Source organism: Ictalurus punctatus, chromosome 6 (genome assembly GCF_001660625.3).
Source record: "Ictalurus punctatus breed USDA103 chromosome 6, Coco_2.0, whole genome shotgun sequence".
Lineage (NCBI taxonomy): Eukaryota > Metazoa > Chordata > Actinopteri > Siluriformes > Ictaluridae > Ictalurus > Ictalurus punctatus.
Window position 1 is genome coordinate 478,135 of NC_030421.2, and position 21,866 is coordinate 500,000.

The following is a 21,866-nucleotide window of genomic DNA, read 5'->3' on the forward strand; positions in this document are numbered from 1 at the left end:
TTTTTAATAATAAATAATCCTAAAAGCCTCAGACTAAGGTCAAGATCTCCTAAAAGTCAAGAGGAGCTCCATGCACTGCAAGTAGGTATTGCCGACCGATCTGAATGTAAATACTCCATTTCTGTTTGGCTTACGCTGTATGCATGCTGCTTCAGACATTTCATATTTTACATCTACAGTGTTGTGAAAAAGTATTTGCCCATCCTGATTTCTTGTTTTTGTGTCTCATGCTATATTGTTTCAGAAATTATAACAAAATCTAATGTAAAAAGTCAAACTGAGTAAACAAAAAATACAGTTTTTAAATGATATTTGTTGAGGCAAACAAGTTATCCAATACCAACTGGACCTGTGTGAAAATGTATTTGCCCCCCCAGTTACTAGTTCCCCAAATATATGAAACTGCATTCATGATGGTTTTCATTTCCCCTGGTTTTCAGTGAAAACCACTGATGACCTAGAAGAACATTAAGGCTCATCTGAATTTTGCCAAAACACCCCTTGATGATCCTCAAACCTTTTGGGAGAATGTTCTGTGGATTGATGAGTCGAAAGTGGAACTGTTCGGAAGACAGGAGTCCCTTTACATCTGGTGTAAACCAAACACAAGAAGAACATCATACCTATGGTCAAGCATGGTGGAGGAAGTGTGATGGTGTGGGGATGCTCTGCTGCTTCAGGGTCTGGGCAACTTGCAGTAATTGAGGGAAACATGAATTCTACTCTCTAGTCAAAGTCCTGACATGACCCAGTTGAGATGCTGTGGCAGGCCCTTAAACAGGCAGTTAATTCTCGAAAACCCTCCAATGTGGCTGAACTAAAGCAGTTTTGAAAATAAGAGTGGGGCAAAATTCCACCACAGGACTGTGAAAGACTGATCTCCAGTCATCGGAAGTGTCTGGTTGTAGTTATTTCTTCTAAAGGCGGCACAACCAGAGTTTAAGTTTAAGGGGGCAATTAGTTTTTCACATTGGTGATAGTTGTTGGATAATTTTTTTTACTTCAATAAAATAAATAAATAAATAAAACTGTGGTGTGTTACTCAAGTTGGATGTGTTTTATGTTGTATTTCGTTTGAAGATGTAAAACTGTTCAGTATGAGATACACAAAAACAGAAGTATTCAGTATGGGGGCAAATACTTTTTTACATGAAAATGTGATCAGCATATGTTTTGCCTTTTCAAAGTATATACCAAAGTACGTGTGGCGTAATTCGTTACGGCCAGCACAAGGGCATGCGTGAATATTAATAAACTTTATCTCTGTTTGATCTTTGGAAATCGTCTCTAATCATGTAGTAGTGTGTGATAAATGTGGCGAGATATTTGATTATTATTGAATTAATTACTTAATACACGAGAATAAAATGCTGACCATCTTTGATTGCTAACTGCAGCTGTGTTAAAATTCTTAGCTTGTGCAGAATTGCTGATATCTACAGTGGATGTAGAAAGTTTACACACCCCTAAGTTAAATGGCAGGTTTTTGTGATGTAAAAATAAATCATGTCTGAAACTTTTTCACCTTTATTGTGAAATTTCAACATATAAATGTCAAGTGACAAACAAACAGAAATATTTTAGGGAAAAAATAAAAACAAAAAGAACCCAATACCCAGCTTGCATAAGTTTGTACACCCTTATATAACTGGGAATGTGAAATTGTTCAGAATCACATTCCACTATTTAACTAATAATGCAGGATTAACGTACAGATCCATCTGATCTTTACACAACCACAAACTGCTGGTGGAGGGAAACTTAGAGGACAATTTGAATTCTCCTCCACTGCACAGTTTCACACATAACACACACATCCAACTAAACATTTCACCCAGGATTAACAGCATAGCGCTAACAATACAAATACAGTAAAGACACCAGTCTTCAAAGCCTCAGTTTATTTACAATGATTTAAATTCAGGAATAAAATTCATTAATCTAACTCATAGAGATCTACATTTAAACATATTTTTATGATTTTAAATTCATTCTGTGGTTTATTTGTTTCTGGAAGCCCTGAACTGAAAGTTGTGGGGAAATGTACTATGGAGTTATTTGAACTTTATCACATTATTTTTATTTAATAATTCATTATTTCAACACAGTAGGTCGTTATTTTCACTTAAAAAATTTCAATGAATATCTTGGAACTTCAAGATATATTAATATTTGAGATATTATCTTATTATTTTGAGTTTTCACATTATTTTGATGTAATTGATAAGGTGAGTCGAAATAATAATATAACACTTCAAAATAACTTCCACAATGAAGTGTTCAGAGCTTCAGTAAAAACAGACTTTCACAAAGAACATGAATCTTTTCATCAGCAATATTTCATTAATGAATTGGAATAAAACAATATCAGCTCTAACTGATCTGATTCACTCTTACAGAGCACTGAAGTGGGAGGATCTTTACAGGAGATTTATTACAACCAACAAATATAAATGGCAGTAATTTATCAGTAAATGTGTGTGTGAAAGTGTGTGTGTGTGTGTTAGTGAGAGGGTCAGAGAACGACAGCTTTCCTCTGTTCCAGTCCAGCTGCACTCTGATCCTCTGGAGCTTCTGTGTTACTGAGAGGAGAGTGTGTGACTGTGGTGTAGACCATGTTCTATATTTACCATCAGAATACCACACACACCAGATTCCACTTCTGGAGAATATATCTCCCTTCCTCTGAGCAGATTCTGTCATCACACCCACTAACCACTCTGTACAGTCTCCTACTTCAACGTCCCAGCAGTGTGTCCCTGAGTTAAAGACCTCAGAGCCCAGGATACAGCCATGATCAAATCTCTCTGGATTATCAGGAAGCTTCTGTTTCTCATCACTGAGTCTCACACTGGTCAGATCATCAGATACAATGAGTTTAGGATGAGCAGTGTTGGGGTCCAGAGTTACAGGTGCTGAAAACACACACACACACACACACACACACACACACACACACACACACACACACACACACACAAACACACACACACACAAACACACACACACACACAAACACACACACACAAAAACACACACAAACACACACAAACACAAACACACACACACACAAACACACACACAAACACACACACACAAAAACACACACACACAAACACAAACACAAACACACACACAAACACACACACAAACACAAACACACACGAACACAAACACACACATACACAAACACGCACACACACACGCACACACACACACACACACAAACACACACACAAACACAAACACACACAAACACACACACACACAAACACACACACAAACACAAACACACACAAACACACACACACACTCACACACACACACACACACACACACACACACACACACACACAGACACACGCACAAACACACACGCACAAACACACACACACAGACACACAGACACACAGACACACACACACACACACACACACACACACACACACACACACACACACACACACACACAGGAATAAGAGATAAAGACTACAAAAGAAATCCCATTGTGACTGTACGTTGTGTCTTTTCCACTTCATTAGATTCCCTTTTTACATTTTGTGTTGATGGAGTTAAGCTAACTTAAACATTGTGTTAGCATGGAACTAGCTAACATTAGCATGAACCAAAGAAATGATGACCGTAATTACAATATTAATGAATAAACATATATAACCGGGTGTATTTAAATTACAAATGTAAACAATCTTTATAAGAATTGTAAATCTAAAACTTTTGTAAGCCGCTGCAACGATCCATTTTTTAGTATTATTATTATTATTATTAATACTACAAACAAATGAAACATGTCATTATAATGACCACATTAGGGTTACTAACAAAGGCAGAAAAACAGTGGGGGAAAAACTAAAAAACACACTCAAAAAAAGAAAGAAAGAAAGAAAGAAAGAGATTGTTACTGTATTGGACAGCGTCCTGCATCTTCTCCCAGACTCTGAACTTCAGGTTGTCCAGATGTTTTGCCACATGGATCAGTGGTCCTGAAAGCTCCTCTGGATGCTGCAGTGTGCACTGAGCTCTGCAAAAACATTCAGGAGTCAGTGCTGCTGTGGGTTTGGAGTCAGAAACACAGAGAACGAGAGAGACAGGAAGCACATCACTCACCTTCTCACTGTGGCCTTGTAGTTCTGTAAAACAACAAAGCAAATATCAGTGGATCTGACTGACATTTTTACACCACTGAAATGTGACGTTTCTGATGATGGAAAGAAGTTTTACTTTCTCACAGTATAAATACTGACTAAATGATCCTCACTTGTAAGAACGAGACGTCTTCAGCTCTCATCTCCTCTTCTACGCCTCTGATTGTGTCTGAAAGAGATGATATGTCTCTGCTCAGCTTCTCAATCTTCTCCTTCATCATCTGACTCTTCTGCTCCTCTTCCTCTCTCAGTGCAGCTATCCTGGCTGCCTCTTCATCTCGTAGAACCTGGTGCAGCTTCTCAAACTCCTCCTTAATCTGCCGCTCTGTGTGTTGGGCCTGAATCTGCAGTGAAGAGGAAATCAAATGAAATAGAACTGATTATGCAGTGATGCAAAATATAATTCTAATATCAAAGCCATCTTATTGATTCTAACCTTTATATGTTCTGCAGTCTGACTCCAGTTCAGTTTACAGTCTTTAAAGATCTTCAGTTTCTCCTGTAGGGGCTTCAGAGCAGTTTTCAGCTCCTCCTGAAACAAATCAACACACTGCATGGAGACTCTGTGTTTAGTAATAGCTGTATTCTCTCTTACAAGCACTCATTAGAGCTTTTCAAATGCACCAAGTACAGAAGAAACAATGAAAAGTGTAGACTTATAGGATGTGGGTTTATTGGTGTACACTGCTTTAGTCTAACATGGAAGATCTGCTCCTGTTTATACAGGAGACACTTCAGATGCTGAAAATCTGAAGATGATGGAATAGCAGACTCACATTTGTTATTATTTACTAAATTTATCACAAGATAATTATAATTTATTATTTAATTATTACACTGTGTTTATATTGAACATGTAGATATTGATATGTAGAATAAACTCTTTTTTACATGTACCTTTTACAGGAACATTTTATTTACCTTACAGTCTGTTAAAGCCTCATCAATGGGGCAGAATTTATGGTTGGTGTGTATTTTTGAAGTCTGACACACCACACACACCAGCTGTTGATCATCCAGACAGAAGAGTTTGAGTTTCTCACTGTGCAGACTGCAGACTGTTTCAGACGCTGATGAAGATCTCTGACTTCTCTCCTGTAAGAAAGTCTCACACAGGTTCTTTAAGGCCAGATTTGTGGGAGGTTCATTCATAGACGACTTCCTCCTACAAACAGGACATTCTCTGGATCCTTTGGTCTCCCAGAACTTCTGCAAACACACTTTACACACACTGTGACTGCAGCGCAGAACAACAGGATCCGTGAAGATTTCACAGCACACAGGACAAGAGAAATCCTCCTCTGAAAACTTAGAAGCCATTTTATTTTGCTGCTGTTGTTGTTCTCTCCAGTCCGAATGTTCAGATCCACTTTCACTTTGATCAAAAGTAATCACACCCTGATTTCAGGTTTGTTTAAAGTTAATATACGACTTTGCAGGTCCAGTTAGTAATCACTTCCTTTCACAGAGCTGAAAATGAGACTCAGAATTCTCCATAAACCGAGAATAAAACTAAACTCACCAGAGCAGAACACTGCAAAAGGACTGCAGTCGTCTCGGACTCTGTACTTCCTTAATGGGAGGAGTTTTAGAGAGACAGGTATGACCTGTTCCACTCATTACATGAATAGCCATCAATGAAACGTTGCTTGAATGTCTTGTCATACAGTAAAATGATCCGACAGCCTTGCATAGTACTTTGAAATGGGAGCGCTGTTTTTGCAAAATATTCCAGAAGTATAAATTTGTCAAACCCAGAAGCATTGTGTGCAACCCATGTGAAATTCTTATAATGAGGCTGTCTAAACGTTTTAACAAGTTGAGCTAGACAGTCTGTACCAGCGGCTGTGAACTCTTCCCCTTTAAACGTAATCGCACATACAAAATTTGCAACGTGTTTACTGTCTACGTGTTGTGTCTCAAATTCATAATACATGTATTCGTCGCTAGGTGGCTCGAGTTTTATTGGTTGTATAACATACTGGTGTACGCCGTCATTAACCAGTTCCACTCTACAGTGGATACAACGTTCTGCTGTGCACACATGATTTGGGGTGGCTCCGTTGACATGATATCACCTATTACATTTCTGACAGTATTTATGACCTCACACTGAGCATACTGTTGTCCTATGTGCAGGTTTGTGCATTTTATAACAGTCGGCTGATCTGCAGTACCACAAACAATTATGACAGTGCCTCATTGTAACAACGCAGTTGTGACGGGCACATTTCAAACGTATTTACACCTATGGTCTCTACAGCTAGTAAAACCATGGTGACAGTAATCGCACACGTATGGGGTACCAATGAACACTTAGGTTCTTCATCATGAAATAATGTTCGTCGTGTAGGTCCAAGAACACGGCTCGTCATTGGTTGTAAAGTGTTCCAACATACCAGTACACGTTTTATGGAACACCACTATTCTAATGTGTAACAACCATTCAAACCGTGTGATTTCATTAAACCTTATCTTTTGCTGTACTGAATACCCCCCAGTGTTCTGCAGAGACTCTGTTATCAGTTCTAGATCAGTACATGATGTTTGTGGGTGTAGAAAATGGGCCAGACAGATTGCAAAACACAGATTGTTAGATATATTGTTGGGGCAAAACAGATTCATTCTGTTTCTGGCAGTTACTTTGTTATGGGCTAGATCACGTATCTTTCGAGAAGCACCACCATGTTTAGCACGAGCTATAGACACATTTAGATCCAGAAGTCATCAGCTCGTATGTTAGAACTGCTTTGCGAACACATCGCAATCGTTGTCAGGTGACAAGACAGTGTTAACATCAGAATTCTGAATATTTGGTTATCCCTAAATGCATAACCTTCAAAAAATATTGTGTGTGAACAGTGAGTTAATTTGAAATGAAATAACTCTAGGCCTATGTAAAGTTCATTCTCTATTGTCATATACGAGGAGCATTCATTTTTAACATAAACAATATGAAAACATTACATCTAAAGTTAAGTACATTTGAGTTACAGTTAATATCGCCACAACATTAAACTAAAAAATACAAAACATGTTTAGAAATGCTGTAAAATGTATATGGCTGTGTCAAACATATATTATATCCAAACAGTCTCTTTTACAATACCTTCCTGCAGAGTACTTACATTTATGAGAGGTTGGAGCTCCTGCCATTGTTTGAGACTGTGGCAGATGTACAGGAGGAGGAGAATTTATACACGTGTCAGGTTTTTCGACATGAATCACTTCCACATAGGATATACCTGTGTATCCTGGTTCCTAGCTCCTCTGGAGAATTCCTCACTCCTCGTTCCTCACCTCCTCGTGGTGCAATTAGAGAATTGATATGTCCTTCAAGATGGCTGACTTTGATCGATCGTCGGGTCACGGGCTGGAGGACAGAGGAGAGAGGAAACGAGGAAGCATCAGTTTGTGTATTGAGAAGCACACTATGTCAGTCCCTGACGTGGAAATGGACTGAATTCCACCATCTTTAAGGATATACCAATTCTAAAAACGAAAATCCAGTGAATCAGGTCTCAGGATTGAAAATTATTCTGCGTTTGCTGGATTTTTCAGCTCACAGACTCAGTTCAATTCTATTTTATTTATATACAGGTAGTGCTTTTAACAGTGATCATAAAAGCACACACAAGCCAGAAGTCTCCAACAATGAATGCTTCGTCTACAGAAATAACCAGGTTTGAGATTAAATTCATGCAGACATCCTGTCTGTAAATACTAATCAGTGGAAAGGATTGATTAGACTTTAATTATGATCTAATATTTAGTTAACAGGTTAGTTTGTCTAGATTAATGGCATATAATCCCAGTTAGGTTCATTTCAGTTCCAAAAGGGGGGTGAATATTGTACACCACACAAATAAATGCTCAGCACCAAACGAAACTAAAGCTCTTATATTTGGGGATGTAACAGTGTGTGCATACCTGGCATTCACATGTCAGAGCAGCTGTACACAAAGTCTCCCTCCTCTGGAAACATAGCTGTGGATAAAAAGCTCTGATGGAGGTGTAACACATTCACGCCAAAGACACGCTGTGTGTGATGCTGCAGCAAAATGAAAGGACGTGTCAGCAGCTTCAAGATGAGGAACTGCACAGGCACGGAATTTGGTTTGTGAAGAAAGTTCTAGATGCAACACCTGGGCCCTCAAAAATGTATGCATGCACCTCAGTGTGGACATACCAACATTTCCCAAAGGCTAAAGTTAGACTTCACTGGCTACAATCGCTTCGTCAGTAAAACATTCAAGACACTGAGGCTTGAATACTGCGCACAAGTTCAGGATTAACTCTAATCCTTGTGTCTGGAACCGAAAAGTCCAGATGGTTAACTCACAAATCCTGCTTTCTCATATGTCATGGCCTTGCTGAAGACCACAAGCACATCAACTCCACCTACGACCTTAGGAAAAAACAAGCTTTTCAGTAGTTCTGTAAGGGTTCTTTGTATAATTATGAGTTCTTCGCTTCAGTAATTAATTAAATTAGTGGTTCTTAAATTAAAGTGGGGTCCGGTAACCTCCAGGATGTCCATGATATCACAACTCAGCATCATCAACTTTACTGTATTCATGACTGAGTTATTCACCTATTTAACAATTTATTATGGGTTTAATCCAGACCTCGATGACTGAAGAACTCTAAAGATTATGTCCATTTAATGACTAATCTAATCTAATGTGTTGTGTTCGGTCAGTGGAAACCTCGGGAGTAAAAAAGCTCCAATAAATAGCAGGAATATTATTATTAACTTTAAATAAAGTTTTATATTCATGTTATGTTTAAGAAACACACTGCACTGAGTGTGTGTGTGTGTGTGTGTGTGTGTGTGTGTGTGTGTGTGTGTGTGTGTGATTTATTTTACAGGTAACGGGGTCACTGGCTGTAAAAATGTTTGAGAACCCCTGAACTAAACAGCATTCTGGTGTCAGAGTCAAGTTTCATGAAGAATTTAGCATCAAAGTTACAGAAATGATCAGAAACTATTCTTCTGGACTCACATTATATTAAATCTAAGTCGTATATCGGACTAGAGACTCTAAGAAAAGTTGGGTAAATCAGAAGGGTCACAGCACAGCAGGAGGAGAGGAGACTGTCAGGGTCAAAGGTCAGTCCTCTCGTCCGCATGCCGAGACATGCCGTTAACGTCGAGGAGTCACATGCAGAGGATGGCAAGGCTTTGCAGTTGTGCAGCGGTCTATGACACAGCGAGTATAAAGACTCTGCTTGACTCAATGCTTGTGTGTTTCTGAAGAGAATCTGCTGCACAGAACACATGCTGCACTCTACAGGGACTTGTACATCGGATGCTTCACATAATCTAAAGCTAATAACCTAGCATATCTTACTCCTGCTCCTGAGTGCGTCTAAATTTACACATAAGAAGACTAACTAATGTAAACCTTGGCTTGATCGACTTCAAATCATATAATCCGCATGGATTACTGCATTTTTTTTGTATCTGGAACATACTGTGGAGTTTAAACTGTTAATGTTTATTAGGTTTACAGCGTTTAGCCGACACCCTTATCCAGAGCCACTTCTAGAAGAGCTTTGGAGTCTCAATCAGAACCATATCCTCATGCTAGTTCACTTGGTCAGGGACTCGGAGCTCCATCCAGAACATTTAGTGAAAACCAGCTGCTGTATTTAATTGACATAAATTAAAGAATATAAAAAATAAAGAACAGGAGCTGACACACACCCATAAATTAAAACAAATAAAACTAATCATTCAGTTATGAAAAAAAAAAAAACTGTGGTGTATAAATGGAGGACGGGCCGGTCTGTCTGTCTGTCTGTCTGTCTGCCTGCCTGTCTGCACCGAGCCGTAAGCTGTAAACAAACGCCTCAGCTGACGGAGGATTTTGCGCTGGCTTATTATTATTATTATTATTATTATTATTATTATTATTATTATTATTATTATCATTATTTATATTATGTAATATTAAATATTTCTATTGCCATAGAAGTGAGTCAAAATAACTTCCACTTCTGTTGTTCAGTCTTTACCCTGATCACTCATTTCATGCTCCCAGCTGCCTGTGCACTTTTCCTTTTATGGAGTTTTGTGGGCGTCGCTATATGCAAATGAGCAGTGTCAGGAACGTGCTTTGTATTTCACTTTTGAAAATGTTTGTTCGGTTTGACTTACACAAGCATTTGCACACAACATTACTAAAAGATTGATAACTAATTCCCTGTAAACGGATAGAAAGCATAACGTGGCACATTGCTGGTATTTCTGTGCTGGTAACTGTAACAGCTGAAGAAAAACAGATTCTCCTCACCCGCTTTTTGGGGAATGTATAAAGTGAAGCTAAATGTATATAGTTCATATAAAACCAGCTGTTAAACATCCAGATGTGTTAGCAGAAGCAGTGGTGTAAGGAACTAGTTCCTCCTGTGCCTTCACAGCATCATCAAAACAGAGAAGAGCGCTTACACACTCGGTACCAGTGAGTTTTAAAACGTTTAATGTGACCTCACTCTCAGAGATTATATTTCACCGATGTTAGCGTGAACAGAAATCAGTGGACTGAAGAGCTGATGATGAGGCTCGTGTTTGAATGCTATGATGTTGACCTCAGGTGATTAGAGAAAGACGTAGATGATGAGGCTGATAATCAAAGTGAGAATGCAGTTCACATTTTAAACATATACAGTAATTCTTACACAGTGTTGTTTTTTCATAAGTAGATAAATTTATACATGTAGAGGTAGATGCAGTGTCTTTTAGTGACAGGAACGTTCAGGAAAGTCTGAAGTTTTCCACATAAAGTACAGTCTATATACATACTCAATCATCATTAGTTCATTTCTCCATGTTTTTCAACGGTGGAACAAATGAAATGAATCTCACTTTATCCTTTTGACCAGCGCACACTACTAACATGCACCGTGTTGTAAAGCTTCAAATAACAACATTTATTTATACAGCTGAAGAGAAAACTAAAAATCCTGCCACTGCTGTATGAACATGGAACAACCTGCAGGAGAGGCGCGAGCAGCTTAAATAGAGAGAGAAGAAGACCAGCTGAAACAATCCACAGGGATATTCAGAGTTAAGAGAGACAGGAAACTTTGCCCATATAAGGAAAGTGGAAAACTAAAAGGGTCAGAAAAACGTGTGTGAGGCCACAAAGGTCAGAAATTGAACAGACGTTATTTTAAGGTTCGTTTTTCGGCACAAATGAAGCACGACAGCATTGAGGGACTTACACTAAATCTTGAATCAGTTTTAAAATCTTGTAAAAATAAATCATGTAGCAATTAATAACAAAAAAGTAGTAATTAATGACAGGATAAATGGCTTGGTTTTTAGCATGTTTTAAATTAATTGTATTGATGAAAATATAATTCTAATGCTTATTAAACCAGATATGTCTTTTGAGCTGCAATTTCACCTACGAAATAAAATAATTTAAGAAAAATATACATTTAAATATGCAGCTTTCCTGAAGTATCTAGTGGAAGCATTCCTAATACTGGATAGTTATGAAGTTATGAAAACTCTTAGCACCATAACACTGATTGTTTTCCCATAACAGCACATCCCGAAATGATTTATTCCTTTTATTCCACAGCAACTTGCCAATGATTACAATTCCAGCTACATTAATTAAAGCATCATACTTTTTTTATCTGTTTATAGTTACATTTTAATGTTGTGGAATGTTTCCAAAGCAAGTTATCTCTCGTTATTGCTTACAGACTTTACCTCACAAAAATAAACCGCTTGTCACAGGGAAACCTCCGTCTTTTTATCCATCAGTATTTTGTATTATTAATTGAAATAACTACAAAACACAGACACACACACACACACACACACACACACACACACACACACACACACACACACACAAATTTTACTGTAATAGTCACAGATTTCTGCTTTCCACATATTTCTTTGGGAAAGCAGGCGAACCCCCTCAGGATAAATGTCTCCCATCAATCATCACTTCCTGGATGGAATTTCAGGTTTTTAAAAAAAGACAGACATTCACACTTCCCTATTTTTTTTTAGACCTCCTCCCACTTCCTAAAAACAGACACACTCTGGAATTTGAGTCTGGTTGAGTGTGAGAGAGAGAGAGAGAGAGAGAGAGAGAGAGAGAGAGAGAGAGAGAGAGAGAGAGAGAGAGAGAGAGAAAATCCCAATACAAGTCTGGAGACGTTTGTCTAAGACTCTGATTGTATTTCTTTCAGCTGATCCTTAAATCAGAGAGAGAGAGAGAGAGAGATCTCAGTCATGAAGTCCTGCACATGGATCGGCTCTCTGACGTTCCTGCTGTACGTTTTTCCTGCATTCGCTGCTTACAGGTGAGTTTTCATCAGAAACTGACAGAACACTGTTCCTCTGAAGGTTCTGAAGAGTTCATGGTTTAAACCCCGACAGCTGAGCGATGGATCCGTGTCTCACCTGAAATCCTCCAGAATGTGCTGTTCGACTGGGCTTTTATTTGTGTTTTATCTGTAGTGACATTATAGACTCAGTGCCTTCTGTATTACTGTTAAGTTTTTAATTAAACAATTAAGTTTTCAAACATGTCTTATGTTTACCTCAGAAAAAATTGCTGCTGCTAATGCTAACACTAAATACCGTATGTTTTTTTAAATCAAACTTTCCATTATAAAATGTATTTAGCAATCTCTGTTTACTTTTCCCTCCATTTATTTTTATTCTATTAAGTTTTACATCTCAGACTACTTTAGTGAGAATAATTCATGCTAAGGCTAACAGTTTTACAAGATACTAATATAGAAAGAAATAAACAATACACCATATACGGCTTCAAATTATGTAGCGTTACATTCTAATGTTTATTTATCCTACCTTATTAATGTTACTTTTGCTTTGAATTTACCTCAGGAAGAATTACTGCTCAAATGCTAACCGCTAACAACCGTCGACTTCATCAATAGTGTAATTTCTACAGCTCTACATCTTTAAGTTCACCCAATTTCAGGGTTTTTTTTCTTACCTCAGGAAGAATAGATACCACTAATGACAATACCAAATATAGTCGGCTATACTGATATCAAAGTTTACACCAGAAATTTTATCCAATGTACTCCGTTTACTTTTACTGCTATTTTATTGCCATAAATTTGATGTTAGAGCACTTTAGTAAAAATAATTAATGCTAAGACTTTAACTGTTTAAAAAAAAGTTTAACAAGATACTAATAAAGCTATTTTTATGTTACATTTGAATTTTTATTTATCCTACCTTATTAACACTACTTTTGCTTTAAATTACCTCAGGAAGAATTGCAGCTCAAATGCTAACCGCTAACAACACATGATATTAGCAAAATAGCAATACAGTTTCCACAGCTCTGTATCTTTAAGTACATCACATTTACTGCTATTCATTTTAAGTCTTACGTTTATCTCAGGAAGAACAGATGATGCTAATGCTAATGCTAACTAAAATGTGATGAGCTGTTAAATTATCTTATTGAAGTAGAGAATAGATATAAATGTGTTTAATAGGCGCTGCTGATCTTGCACTACCTTTATTGTCATTTTCAGCTTCAGTCTGTACGTAGAATAAATGTAAACATTAATGCAGGGTAAAAATAGGTAACGCTAGCTGATAATACGGATGCTAATAAAACAACAGAAAGGCAACATACTGTACATAATGTCTCTACAGAATCTAATGTTGCTTTGTTGACATGCTAAGCTCGTATTTTAACTCTGGGCTTAATGTTATTCCAGGAGCGATGGACGTCTAAATGTAGCGTAGCCACCTGTTAGCGTCTCGTATTCTCCTCTTTATGCTATTTTAGCTCGCAGATTCCTTGCAGTCCTTCACAGCCAAAATCATGGTTGCATTCCAGGTCTGTTTATAACACGGAGACGTCCCGCGTGTTCAATCCCACTCGCCGTATTAAGGCCTGGTTTACTGCTTTGCTAGCTTGATACAAATTTTACGTTACATGAGGGATCGAATTAACATTGGAGGTATTGTTCACTTTTCAAAATGATGAAGATATTTATAAGTGTAATAAGGGCAATAAAATACTATTTTGAAAGTATAACGTTTGTGAAACATTTCGTTCAAACATTCTTAATAAATTGTTCGTAAGAGGATTTACGGAATAAATGTGGTCATCAGTTAGTCTGAAAAAAACATCTTACGTTCACTCCTGAGTTTGTGTAAATTTCCATCAGAGGAGATTTACTAATGTGAAGCTCAATAAACGGCTACAAATCAATGTTTAAATCGTTTATTATAATTAAACTCCTATTTAATGAACATTCTGTTAAACACATTTGTTGCATATTAATGATCTGAAGGAAAAACAAATCCATAAATGAACACAAATAAGACTACGCTTTACGTTAGGATAAAAGTAATGGCACCCTATAAAAGGCATGAGAATTAGCATGTATCTAAGGAGGCGATCTTTTACCATTTAGTCGTCATTAAGTCATTTCCAGCTCTCTTTGCCTTTTATGGAGTTTTGTGGGTGTGGCTAAATGCTAATCAGCTGTACTGTGAACTCGAATTTTTGTAGCGGATTGACGTTTTATCAACGTATGCACACAAACACTAAGAAAATCAGAGTAAAGCCGGTTTTATTTCTGTAAATCAGGCAGATTGTTCAGGCCTACAAAAAAATACCAACACAATTATAATAAAAGACAAATGAGATCCAGTGCAGGAAACGCAAGGCTTAATTCCTCAACACACATGCCGTTAAATACAAACATTTCACATGTTTTTCAACAAACAGCTATTTCATGAGTCTGCAAGCAGAATCGGCATGTCATAATTACCGTAATTTTAACGTGACCCTCCCCCACCCTTCAGGCACCAGTTAGAGCATCAGTTCCTAAACAGCTCAGAAACGCTTAATTACTGTCATTCCAACACAGCGGAGAAAACAGGCATCCGCTATCACACACAACGTCCGATTCGTTATAATGCTCAACATGCAGAATACTTTTATTGTAAATAAAGTCTTCTGTATTAATATAGTCCGAGTTTGCACTCAAGTTATTCATTATCTTAACTTGTGTGTGTCTGTGTTTGTGCGTTGCACGCTCCATCTGTTTAATTATAGCATAAACTCAGTCAAGTCAGGACAAGCTTTATTTGTAAGGCACGTTAAATAAATCAAAGCAAAAACAAACAGAAAAGAAACCAGAGAGAGAGACACGTAAAGCAAGCTTTAACAAATAAATATACCAGATTAACAAAATAATAAATATATTAATAAATGAATGAATAAAATATCCAATTAATAAATAATCCCTGCTGAGAAAAAACCCCAATAGAAACCTTCATAGAATGTGTAATTTATGGTTATGGTTATGGAATTTATTGTTTATTGGTTATAATGGGAATTGTATTGGTTTTAATGGAAACTGTAATGGTCCCTATGGGTCTCTACTGGTAATTTGTTGCCCTCTATTGGTGGCATGTTATGTCTAGTGTATACCATTAAGGACTAATAATGGTAATGGTTTTAATGGTTAGCAGATATTTGTAATAGTCTTTGTAGTGGAAACCACTAGAATTTCCGTTACGATTTCTGTTGTTTTTTTCAGAAGTGTTTTTGTTTTTGTTTTTTAAAGCAATAAATTCACATTGTGATCATCATCCAACCCAAAATATTGTTTTTAAATGACGTACATGAATAAACATTGGTAGAGTTTCGTTAAATTTGATCACTTTATGTCGATAACCTGCTGTCTAATGTTAGCTTTTAATGCTAGATATGCTAACTAGTTCACTGGCTAACATTAGCACACTTCTAGGTATCTATCTAGCTTAGCTATTGTTTCTAAACAATTAGGTTGATAATTAATAACAGTATTGTTTGCAAAGCACTATTTTAACCTGAGATAGCTTCATATTAGCCCCGCCCTATTTGACCGGGACGCAGTGTCAATGTAGACGTTGCTTGCGTGTTTGCAAGAATGTGTAACGTGTGTGTTTGTTCGCATTAAAGGCAAAGCAGACAAGTATCTGTCGGAAGTCTTCAAGGTGTGTGTCGCTATGGCAACCGGCTGGAGTGCTGCTATGGGTGGAAGAAAAATACAAAAGGCCAGTGTGAAGGTACACTGTATAAAATATAATGTAGACGTTTTTAAAAGAATTTGCCATTTTCCTTCAACTTGGTGTTCATTTTTTGTTTTAATGCTCAGTGGGATTTTATTTTCAACTAAAAAAAATAATTATGAGGGAAAAAAATTACTCAAAAAACCCCCCTAAAACCGATGTGTTAAAATGTATAACGTACAGGATGTATTCAAAATTTTAATGTATTTTGCTTTAAGTACGGAATTTCAAAGAAAAGTCATGAGTTATGAGAACTTCAAACCGCATTGTAGTTAGCTAATGGGTTAATTAGCTGTTAGCATATGACTTAATACTTAATACAGGAATCAGTAGCTTGAGCTAAATGTGGACAAATATACAGGTACATAAAGTATCGTAGCTAAAGCTAACTTTAGCTAATGTTATATTTACAGATCTCAGTGTTAAAGTTAAACTTCTTGAACTGCACAATGAAATCCTTTCACATTACTTCAATTAAAAGTTCTTCTATTTGTTATTGTGAACATTTTTAGCTGCTTGACTAATTCCATAACTAAAAGTATTTTCTATAGCTTGTGACTTTTGTTCACAGTTTGTTTATAAGTAGTTAAACATTTAAACTATTCAAAATCATTCAGCTCTTTTTGCTAATAATGAAATCTCTTTTTTCAGCCCAGTGTGAATTCGGATGTAAGCATGGAGAGTGTGTCGGGCCGAATAAGTGCAAGTGTTTTCCGGGATACTCTGGCAAAACGTGTAGTCAAGGTTTGTAGGAAGTTTTTTGTTTTAGTGTGAAACAGATTTGCAGTGATGATGTCAGAGTCAGAGCTGTATCACCCTGCAGTTCTCCCCTGGTTTCCACTGAAGATAAGCAGGCGTGAGCCTAGTCAGTACCTGGATGGGAGACCTCCTGGGGAAAACTAAGGTTGCTGCTGGAAGTGGTATTAGTGAGGCCAGCAGGGGGTGCTCCCCCTGTGGTCTGTGTGGGGTCTAATGCCCCTGTATAGTGATGGGGACACAATATTGTAAAAACAGCATTGTCCTTCGGATGAGACGTTAAACTGAGGTCCTGACTCTTTGTGGTCATTAAAAATCCCAGAACACTGGGTCCTCCCCACTGGCCCTTCTCTATCATCCCCTAATAATCTCCCTCTCTGAACTGACTACATCACTCACTTCTCCACTAGGTGGGAGTTCTGGTGCAATATGGCTGCTGTCACATCATCCAGGTGGAGGATACACACTAGTGGTGGTTGAGGAGACCCCCCCTAACCCCCCATATTATGTAAAAAGCTTTGACTGTCTTGAAAAGCTAACTAGTTATTTTGAGTGTTTTAGCTCTGGATACATGTAGCTAAGCAAGCTGTTTCTGACTGTGTCCTGACTCTGGATGAAACTGTCTCATACCTAACATTTCAGATGTTTATCTAGTGCTAGATAGTTACTATAGCGCTATACCTAACTATAGCAATTGTTTAAATAAATAAAAGAGTAGAGAATACAGCGAGTGATTATATGTTTCACTGTTTTTCCCTGGTTACATTCAGCTAACCATTTCTGACTGTATCATTGTTATTCTCTTATATTTGAATGATGAACAGGTTTAGAAATCTCAGTTTATGACTTCTTTTGTTTTATTTTTAAATTATTAAATGTAGTTAGCTAAAGCTCGGAACGAGTTTGTGTTTGTAGACTTTTCAATGATGACATTTAGCTAGATAGCTAGTTATCTATCTCAGTGGACTCGCTTCCTTTTAAAAATCTTAGCTATATTTTTAAAATCTAAACTTAGATGCTAGCTAGTGATAACTAGTAAATAAACGACTGTTTCCATCCTCAGATTTAAATGAATGTGGGTTGAAGCCTCGGCCATGTGAGCATCGCTGCATGAACACCTTCGGGAGCTACATGTGCTACTGCCTCAATGGGTACATGTTAATGCCTGATGGCTCTTGTGCAAGTAAGTGCCCAAATAACGACTACTACATATTTCCTATACACTCATTTTACTATACGTGTGCACAGTTACTGACTATAGCTCACCTGTTCACGCTGCACAAAGTATTGCCCCCCTTACCTCATCCATCAATGGAAAGAAACCACCACTGAACAGACAATGGGCCTCATTTATCAGTCTTTTAATAAAGTTGCATGTAAATCCATGTAATGTAAATGTAAAGTCCAAAACCAAACTGAAAAATTCCTGCCAGATTTATAGAAGTTTAAAACTTCAGAAGTGTCCTATTTGATTTGCTGTGTTGCCGGACAGACTCGAGGACCTGCTCTCTGGCTCACTGTCAGTACGGGTGTGAGGAAGTTCAGGGGGAGATTCGCTGCCTTTGTCCCTCAACTGGTTTACAACTCGGTTCAGATGGAAAAACGTGCGTTGGTGAGTGTGAAATTTATAAATAAGCAAATAATAAAAATGAAAATGTGAGTCACTGAATCTTTATGCACTGCTGTTTATGTAGCATTTAAATATACTATGCATTAATATAATATAATATAATGTACATTTTAATAGACTACATAGTATAATATATATTTAATTTTCCCTTCAGTCTTTGGGTGTGAAAAAATGCTTATAAGAATTAACCACTGTTAACCATTATTAGGGGGCCAAGTAACTGTAACTGTAAGTTACTGTAAGTGCAGTAACTGCTGAAGTGCTTTCTTTCAATTAGATGTTGATGAGTGTGTAACGGGAAAGCACCAGTGTCCATACAACCGTGAGTGTGTCAACACCTTCGGAAGCTACTACTGCAAGTGCCAAGCGGGTTACGATCTCAAATACATCAATGGAAAATATGACTGCATAGGTAAAAGTACAAACCCTGTCTGCCACAGATAAGAATCAGATCATTGTTGTTAATTAATCAAACGTTCCATATTGTTTTACACCATAATTTTTTTACATTATTATATTATATGCTGTTTAACTTTCAGACATCAACGAGTGTCTTGCCAACACTCATAAATGTAGCCGTCATGCAGAGTGTATAAACACTGAGGGATCATACAAGTGCAAATGCAAGCAAGGCTTCCGGGGCAGTGGCTTCGACTGTTCAGGTCAGAATCACGTTATTTTATTCTGTTTGGAGCTGGTACTGTATATTCTTAAGCCAAGGTACATATAAAAACACATTTCAAAACAACGATGTTGTCTTCAACTCAGGAAACTGTTGCTTATACCTGGTAGGTATTTGTTAATGTGGTCTTTCTCCTGAAGGGTCTTTTTACGCTACATTGGACTTCTTTTGGAACGTCGTTGCTGGTGAAAACACAAGTCTAATAAATAGTTACGGTAAACAAAGGGAAAGTGTAAAGTACACATAGTGTATTAAGATATATTGGAAAGATTTGGAGCGGGTAAGAGGGATTTATGGAGTGGAAAATGTCCACGTATTGCAGAAGATCAGAAATGTGTGCGCACCACTGCGAACGGGTTTCCCCACAGCAATGCTGAAAAAAGAAGAAAAGTGCAAAGCTTTAACTTCCTGGACTAGTTTCAGGTCCTTTGAGTGGTTTAGAAATTGTGCTGAAACCTGGCAACCCTGCTCAAGCTCCACATGAACATAAAGAACATTCTGATCAGACTGAACAAAATATCGAACTCGGAAATTTAGACCTTAATAACAGATTACCTCCGTAACAGTTTTTTAATAGATTATCTCAATTATAGATTTGCTAAGAAGAAAATGTAGTTTAGCTCGATAAAAGATTAGCGGAATAGTGAAAGTATATATCCACTCATTTATCTTCAGTAATCCTGGGTCGAGGCGGATCCGGAGGCAGATCCCGAGTCTATCCCGGGAACACCGGGTATTGGCTGGGAAGTGAATGGGATGCCGGACCACTGGAGTCCTTAAAAACTGTTCACTACAAAACAAGACGTAGGGGTCCAAACACTGAAGATAGAATAAAAGACACACTTAGACACACTCACAGTTCCACCTCAGAGATTATGTGTCATTGCTGCTGCAGAGATTGCATCCCCTCGTCTAACCAGATAGTTAAAAAGTTCTTACATTAAGCTCGGAGGAACGACCAGGAACCATGTGAGCCGACTCAGGTAAACATCTTTAGCTGCTTCTCGGTTTTAGTGGCTGTAGTGTGGAGGCGTTGCCTGTTAGTACCTGGATGATGTAATGAAACTGCTCAGAACATGTTTTGTTTTGCACTCAGCCTGGTTCAGGTAGAAGAAGGGGCGGAGCCAACAGGGCACTGGTTTTGGGTTGGCCAGTCCTGGAGTAACTCGATGATGTGATGTCATTTCTGTTAGTGAAAAATGTCCGACATTATTACTCTACAAACGTCTGGTGCTCTTAATGCCGCTGGTTATGATGCATAATACACATTAATCAGCATCAGTATTTATGACAGAAACATGTCAGACGGCTCGTTTTCTTCAGGAGTCTCTGGGCAGGTTGATGATGATGTTTGAGCGGTATGATTACTTCCTGTATCTGCGCTAGTAGAGCTGTTTGTGGTGTTAAATACAAATTCTGTGAGCACTAGAGAAGAGAAGTCAATCCATTTAGATGTTAGATTTCGCCTTAAACTTCACACTTCACCAGGAGTCTGGGGGAAGTCGTATTTCCTCTCTCACCGGTTAGGAAGTCTGCGATTACAAAAACACCTGTGTGGATGACTGCTCCTGTACAAAACCACTTTTTCTTTTCTTAAAAAAAAAAGAAGGAAATTTTTAGATATTTTTTGTAATCTTTCAACCATCTGCAAAATACATCGACTGGAAAGAAGGAAGTGGTGTGCGTAAAAAAGTGTTTTTTTGTGTGTTTCCTGTAGTAAAGCCCTTTTATCACAGCAGCTCCTGGGACACTGATAAAGGCAGTGCCGATGAATTTCACAACGGTGAGAAGTTTTCGTCTGAGGTTTGCCTGTGAAAGTCCCATTCGCTCTGTGGATTCAGTCAGTAAAGCATAAATATATTAACACAACACACTTAATACAATCGCATCACTTCCCCTCGCGAGATTTCCAGTCGGATCAGCGAGGTAACATATTCTATGGAATGTTATGTTTTTTTAAATATTAGAATAATATTTTACTTCTTCACTAGCTGCGTTAGCAGTCTCCATCCCATTTAGCTAGCTGGTGTGATGACTGCTACGTAGCATGCTGGTATGTTAGCTAGCTAGTAAAAGAAAGTAGAGTTTATTGGAGCAATAAAAACAAAAATGTTTCAGCTGAAAAACAACAAAGATGCATTTTATAACACGGGGAAACTGACCAGGTTTTTTTTTTTTTTTAAATATGGTGTTAACTTAGCGAAAGAATGTGCCTGCTGTTACCCGCTTGCTGTTTAGCATGCGCTTCGCATCCGGTGCCCTGCTGTGTTAGCATGAAAGCATTGCATTCGTATGTGCTCCTCAGGACAGATCTGTGCGCAGTTCATCTTTCCTAACTTTGTGTCGTTTCCTAGACGTTTATTTGGTCTGATAATGAGATCTTGTCTAGTTTCCTTTTTGGTACGCATCAAAAAGAAAATCACACTTAGCTGCTACGTAGTGGGCGTGTTTGTGGGCGGAGATTGATTTGAGGAGAAATTGATGTATTTTGTGCTGATAGTGTGCAGAGTGTCACACATCGTTAGCTCTGGATCTTAGATCAGA

The 21,866-nt window shown here is 37.8% G+C and overlaps 2 protein-coding genes across 4 annotated transcripts in view; one reads left to right on the top strand and one right to left on the bottom strand.

The window, feature by feature from the left end:
• Positions 1-1,511: 1,511 nt before the first annotated feature.
• On the bottom strand, positions 1,512-5,773 carry LOC108266896 (E3 ubiquitin-protein ligase TRIM35). The gene is made up of 6 exons (XM_017470721.3): positions 5,085-5,773; positions 4,600-4,695; positions 4,277-4,507; positions 4,126-4,148; positions 3,921-4,039; positions 1,512-2,915 (listed from the first exon to the last, which is right to left on the bottom strand). Exons 1-6 carry the CDS (start codon positions 5,481-5,483, stop codon positions 2,374-2,376), a joined length of 1,410 nt encoding a protein of 469 aa, XP_017326210.1. The 5' UTR covers positions 5,484-5,773; the 3' UTR covers positions 1,512-2,373.
• Positions 5,774-12,314: 6,541 nt separating this feature from the next.
• Positions 12,315-21,866, top strand: part of egfl6 (EGF-like-domain, multiple 6) — a 13,744-nt gene continuing 4,192 nt past the window's right edge. Inside the window, exons 1-8 of one of the 3 annotated variants that reach the window (XM_017470709.3) lie at positions 12,315-12,497; positions 16,145-16,251; positions 16,906-16,998; positions 18,074-18,193; positions 18,503-18,622; positions 18,918-19,052; positions 19,180-19,302; positions 21,040-21,105. In XM_017470709.3, coding sequence (XP_017326198.1) covers positions 12,427-12,497; positions 16,145-16,251; positions 16,906-16,998; positions 18,074-18,193; positions 18,503-18,622; positions 18,918-19,052; positions 19,180-19,302; positions 21,040-21,105 — 835 coding nt within the window. In that variant the 5' untranslated portion in view covers positions 12,315-12,426. The remainder of the gene's footprint in view (positions 12,498-16,144; positions 16,252-16,905; positions 16,999-18,073; positions 18,194-18,502; positions 18,623-18,917; positions 19,053-19,179; positions 19,303-21,039; positions 21,106-21,866) is intronic. The other 2 variants (XM_047155824.2, XM_017470710.3) reach the window with 2 other exon arrangements.

Bases quoted from the DNA above. Each gene is read 5' to 3' on its own strand.
- LOC108266896 (XM_017470721.3), bottom strand. From the start codon at position 5,483: ATGGCTTCTAAGTTTTCAGAGGAGGATTTCTCTTGTCCTGTGTGCTGT. The intron at 4,696-5,084 runs GTAAATAAAATG...GATTTGTTTCAG, and splicing joins AGGCTTTAACAGACTGTAAG to GAGGAGCTGAAAACTGCTCT. The intron at 2,916-3,920 runs GTAACAATCTCT...GTGTGTTTTCAG, and splicing joins GCAGGACGCTGTCCAATACA to CACCTGTAACTCTGGACCCC.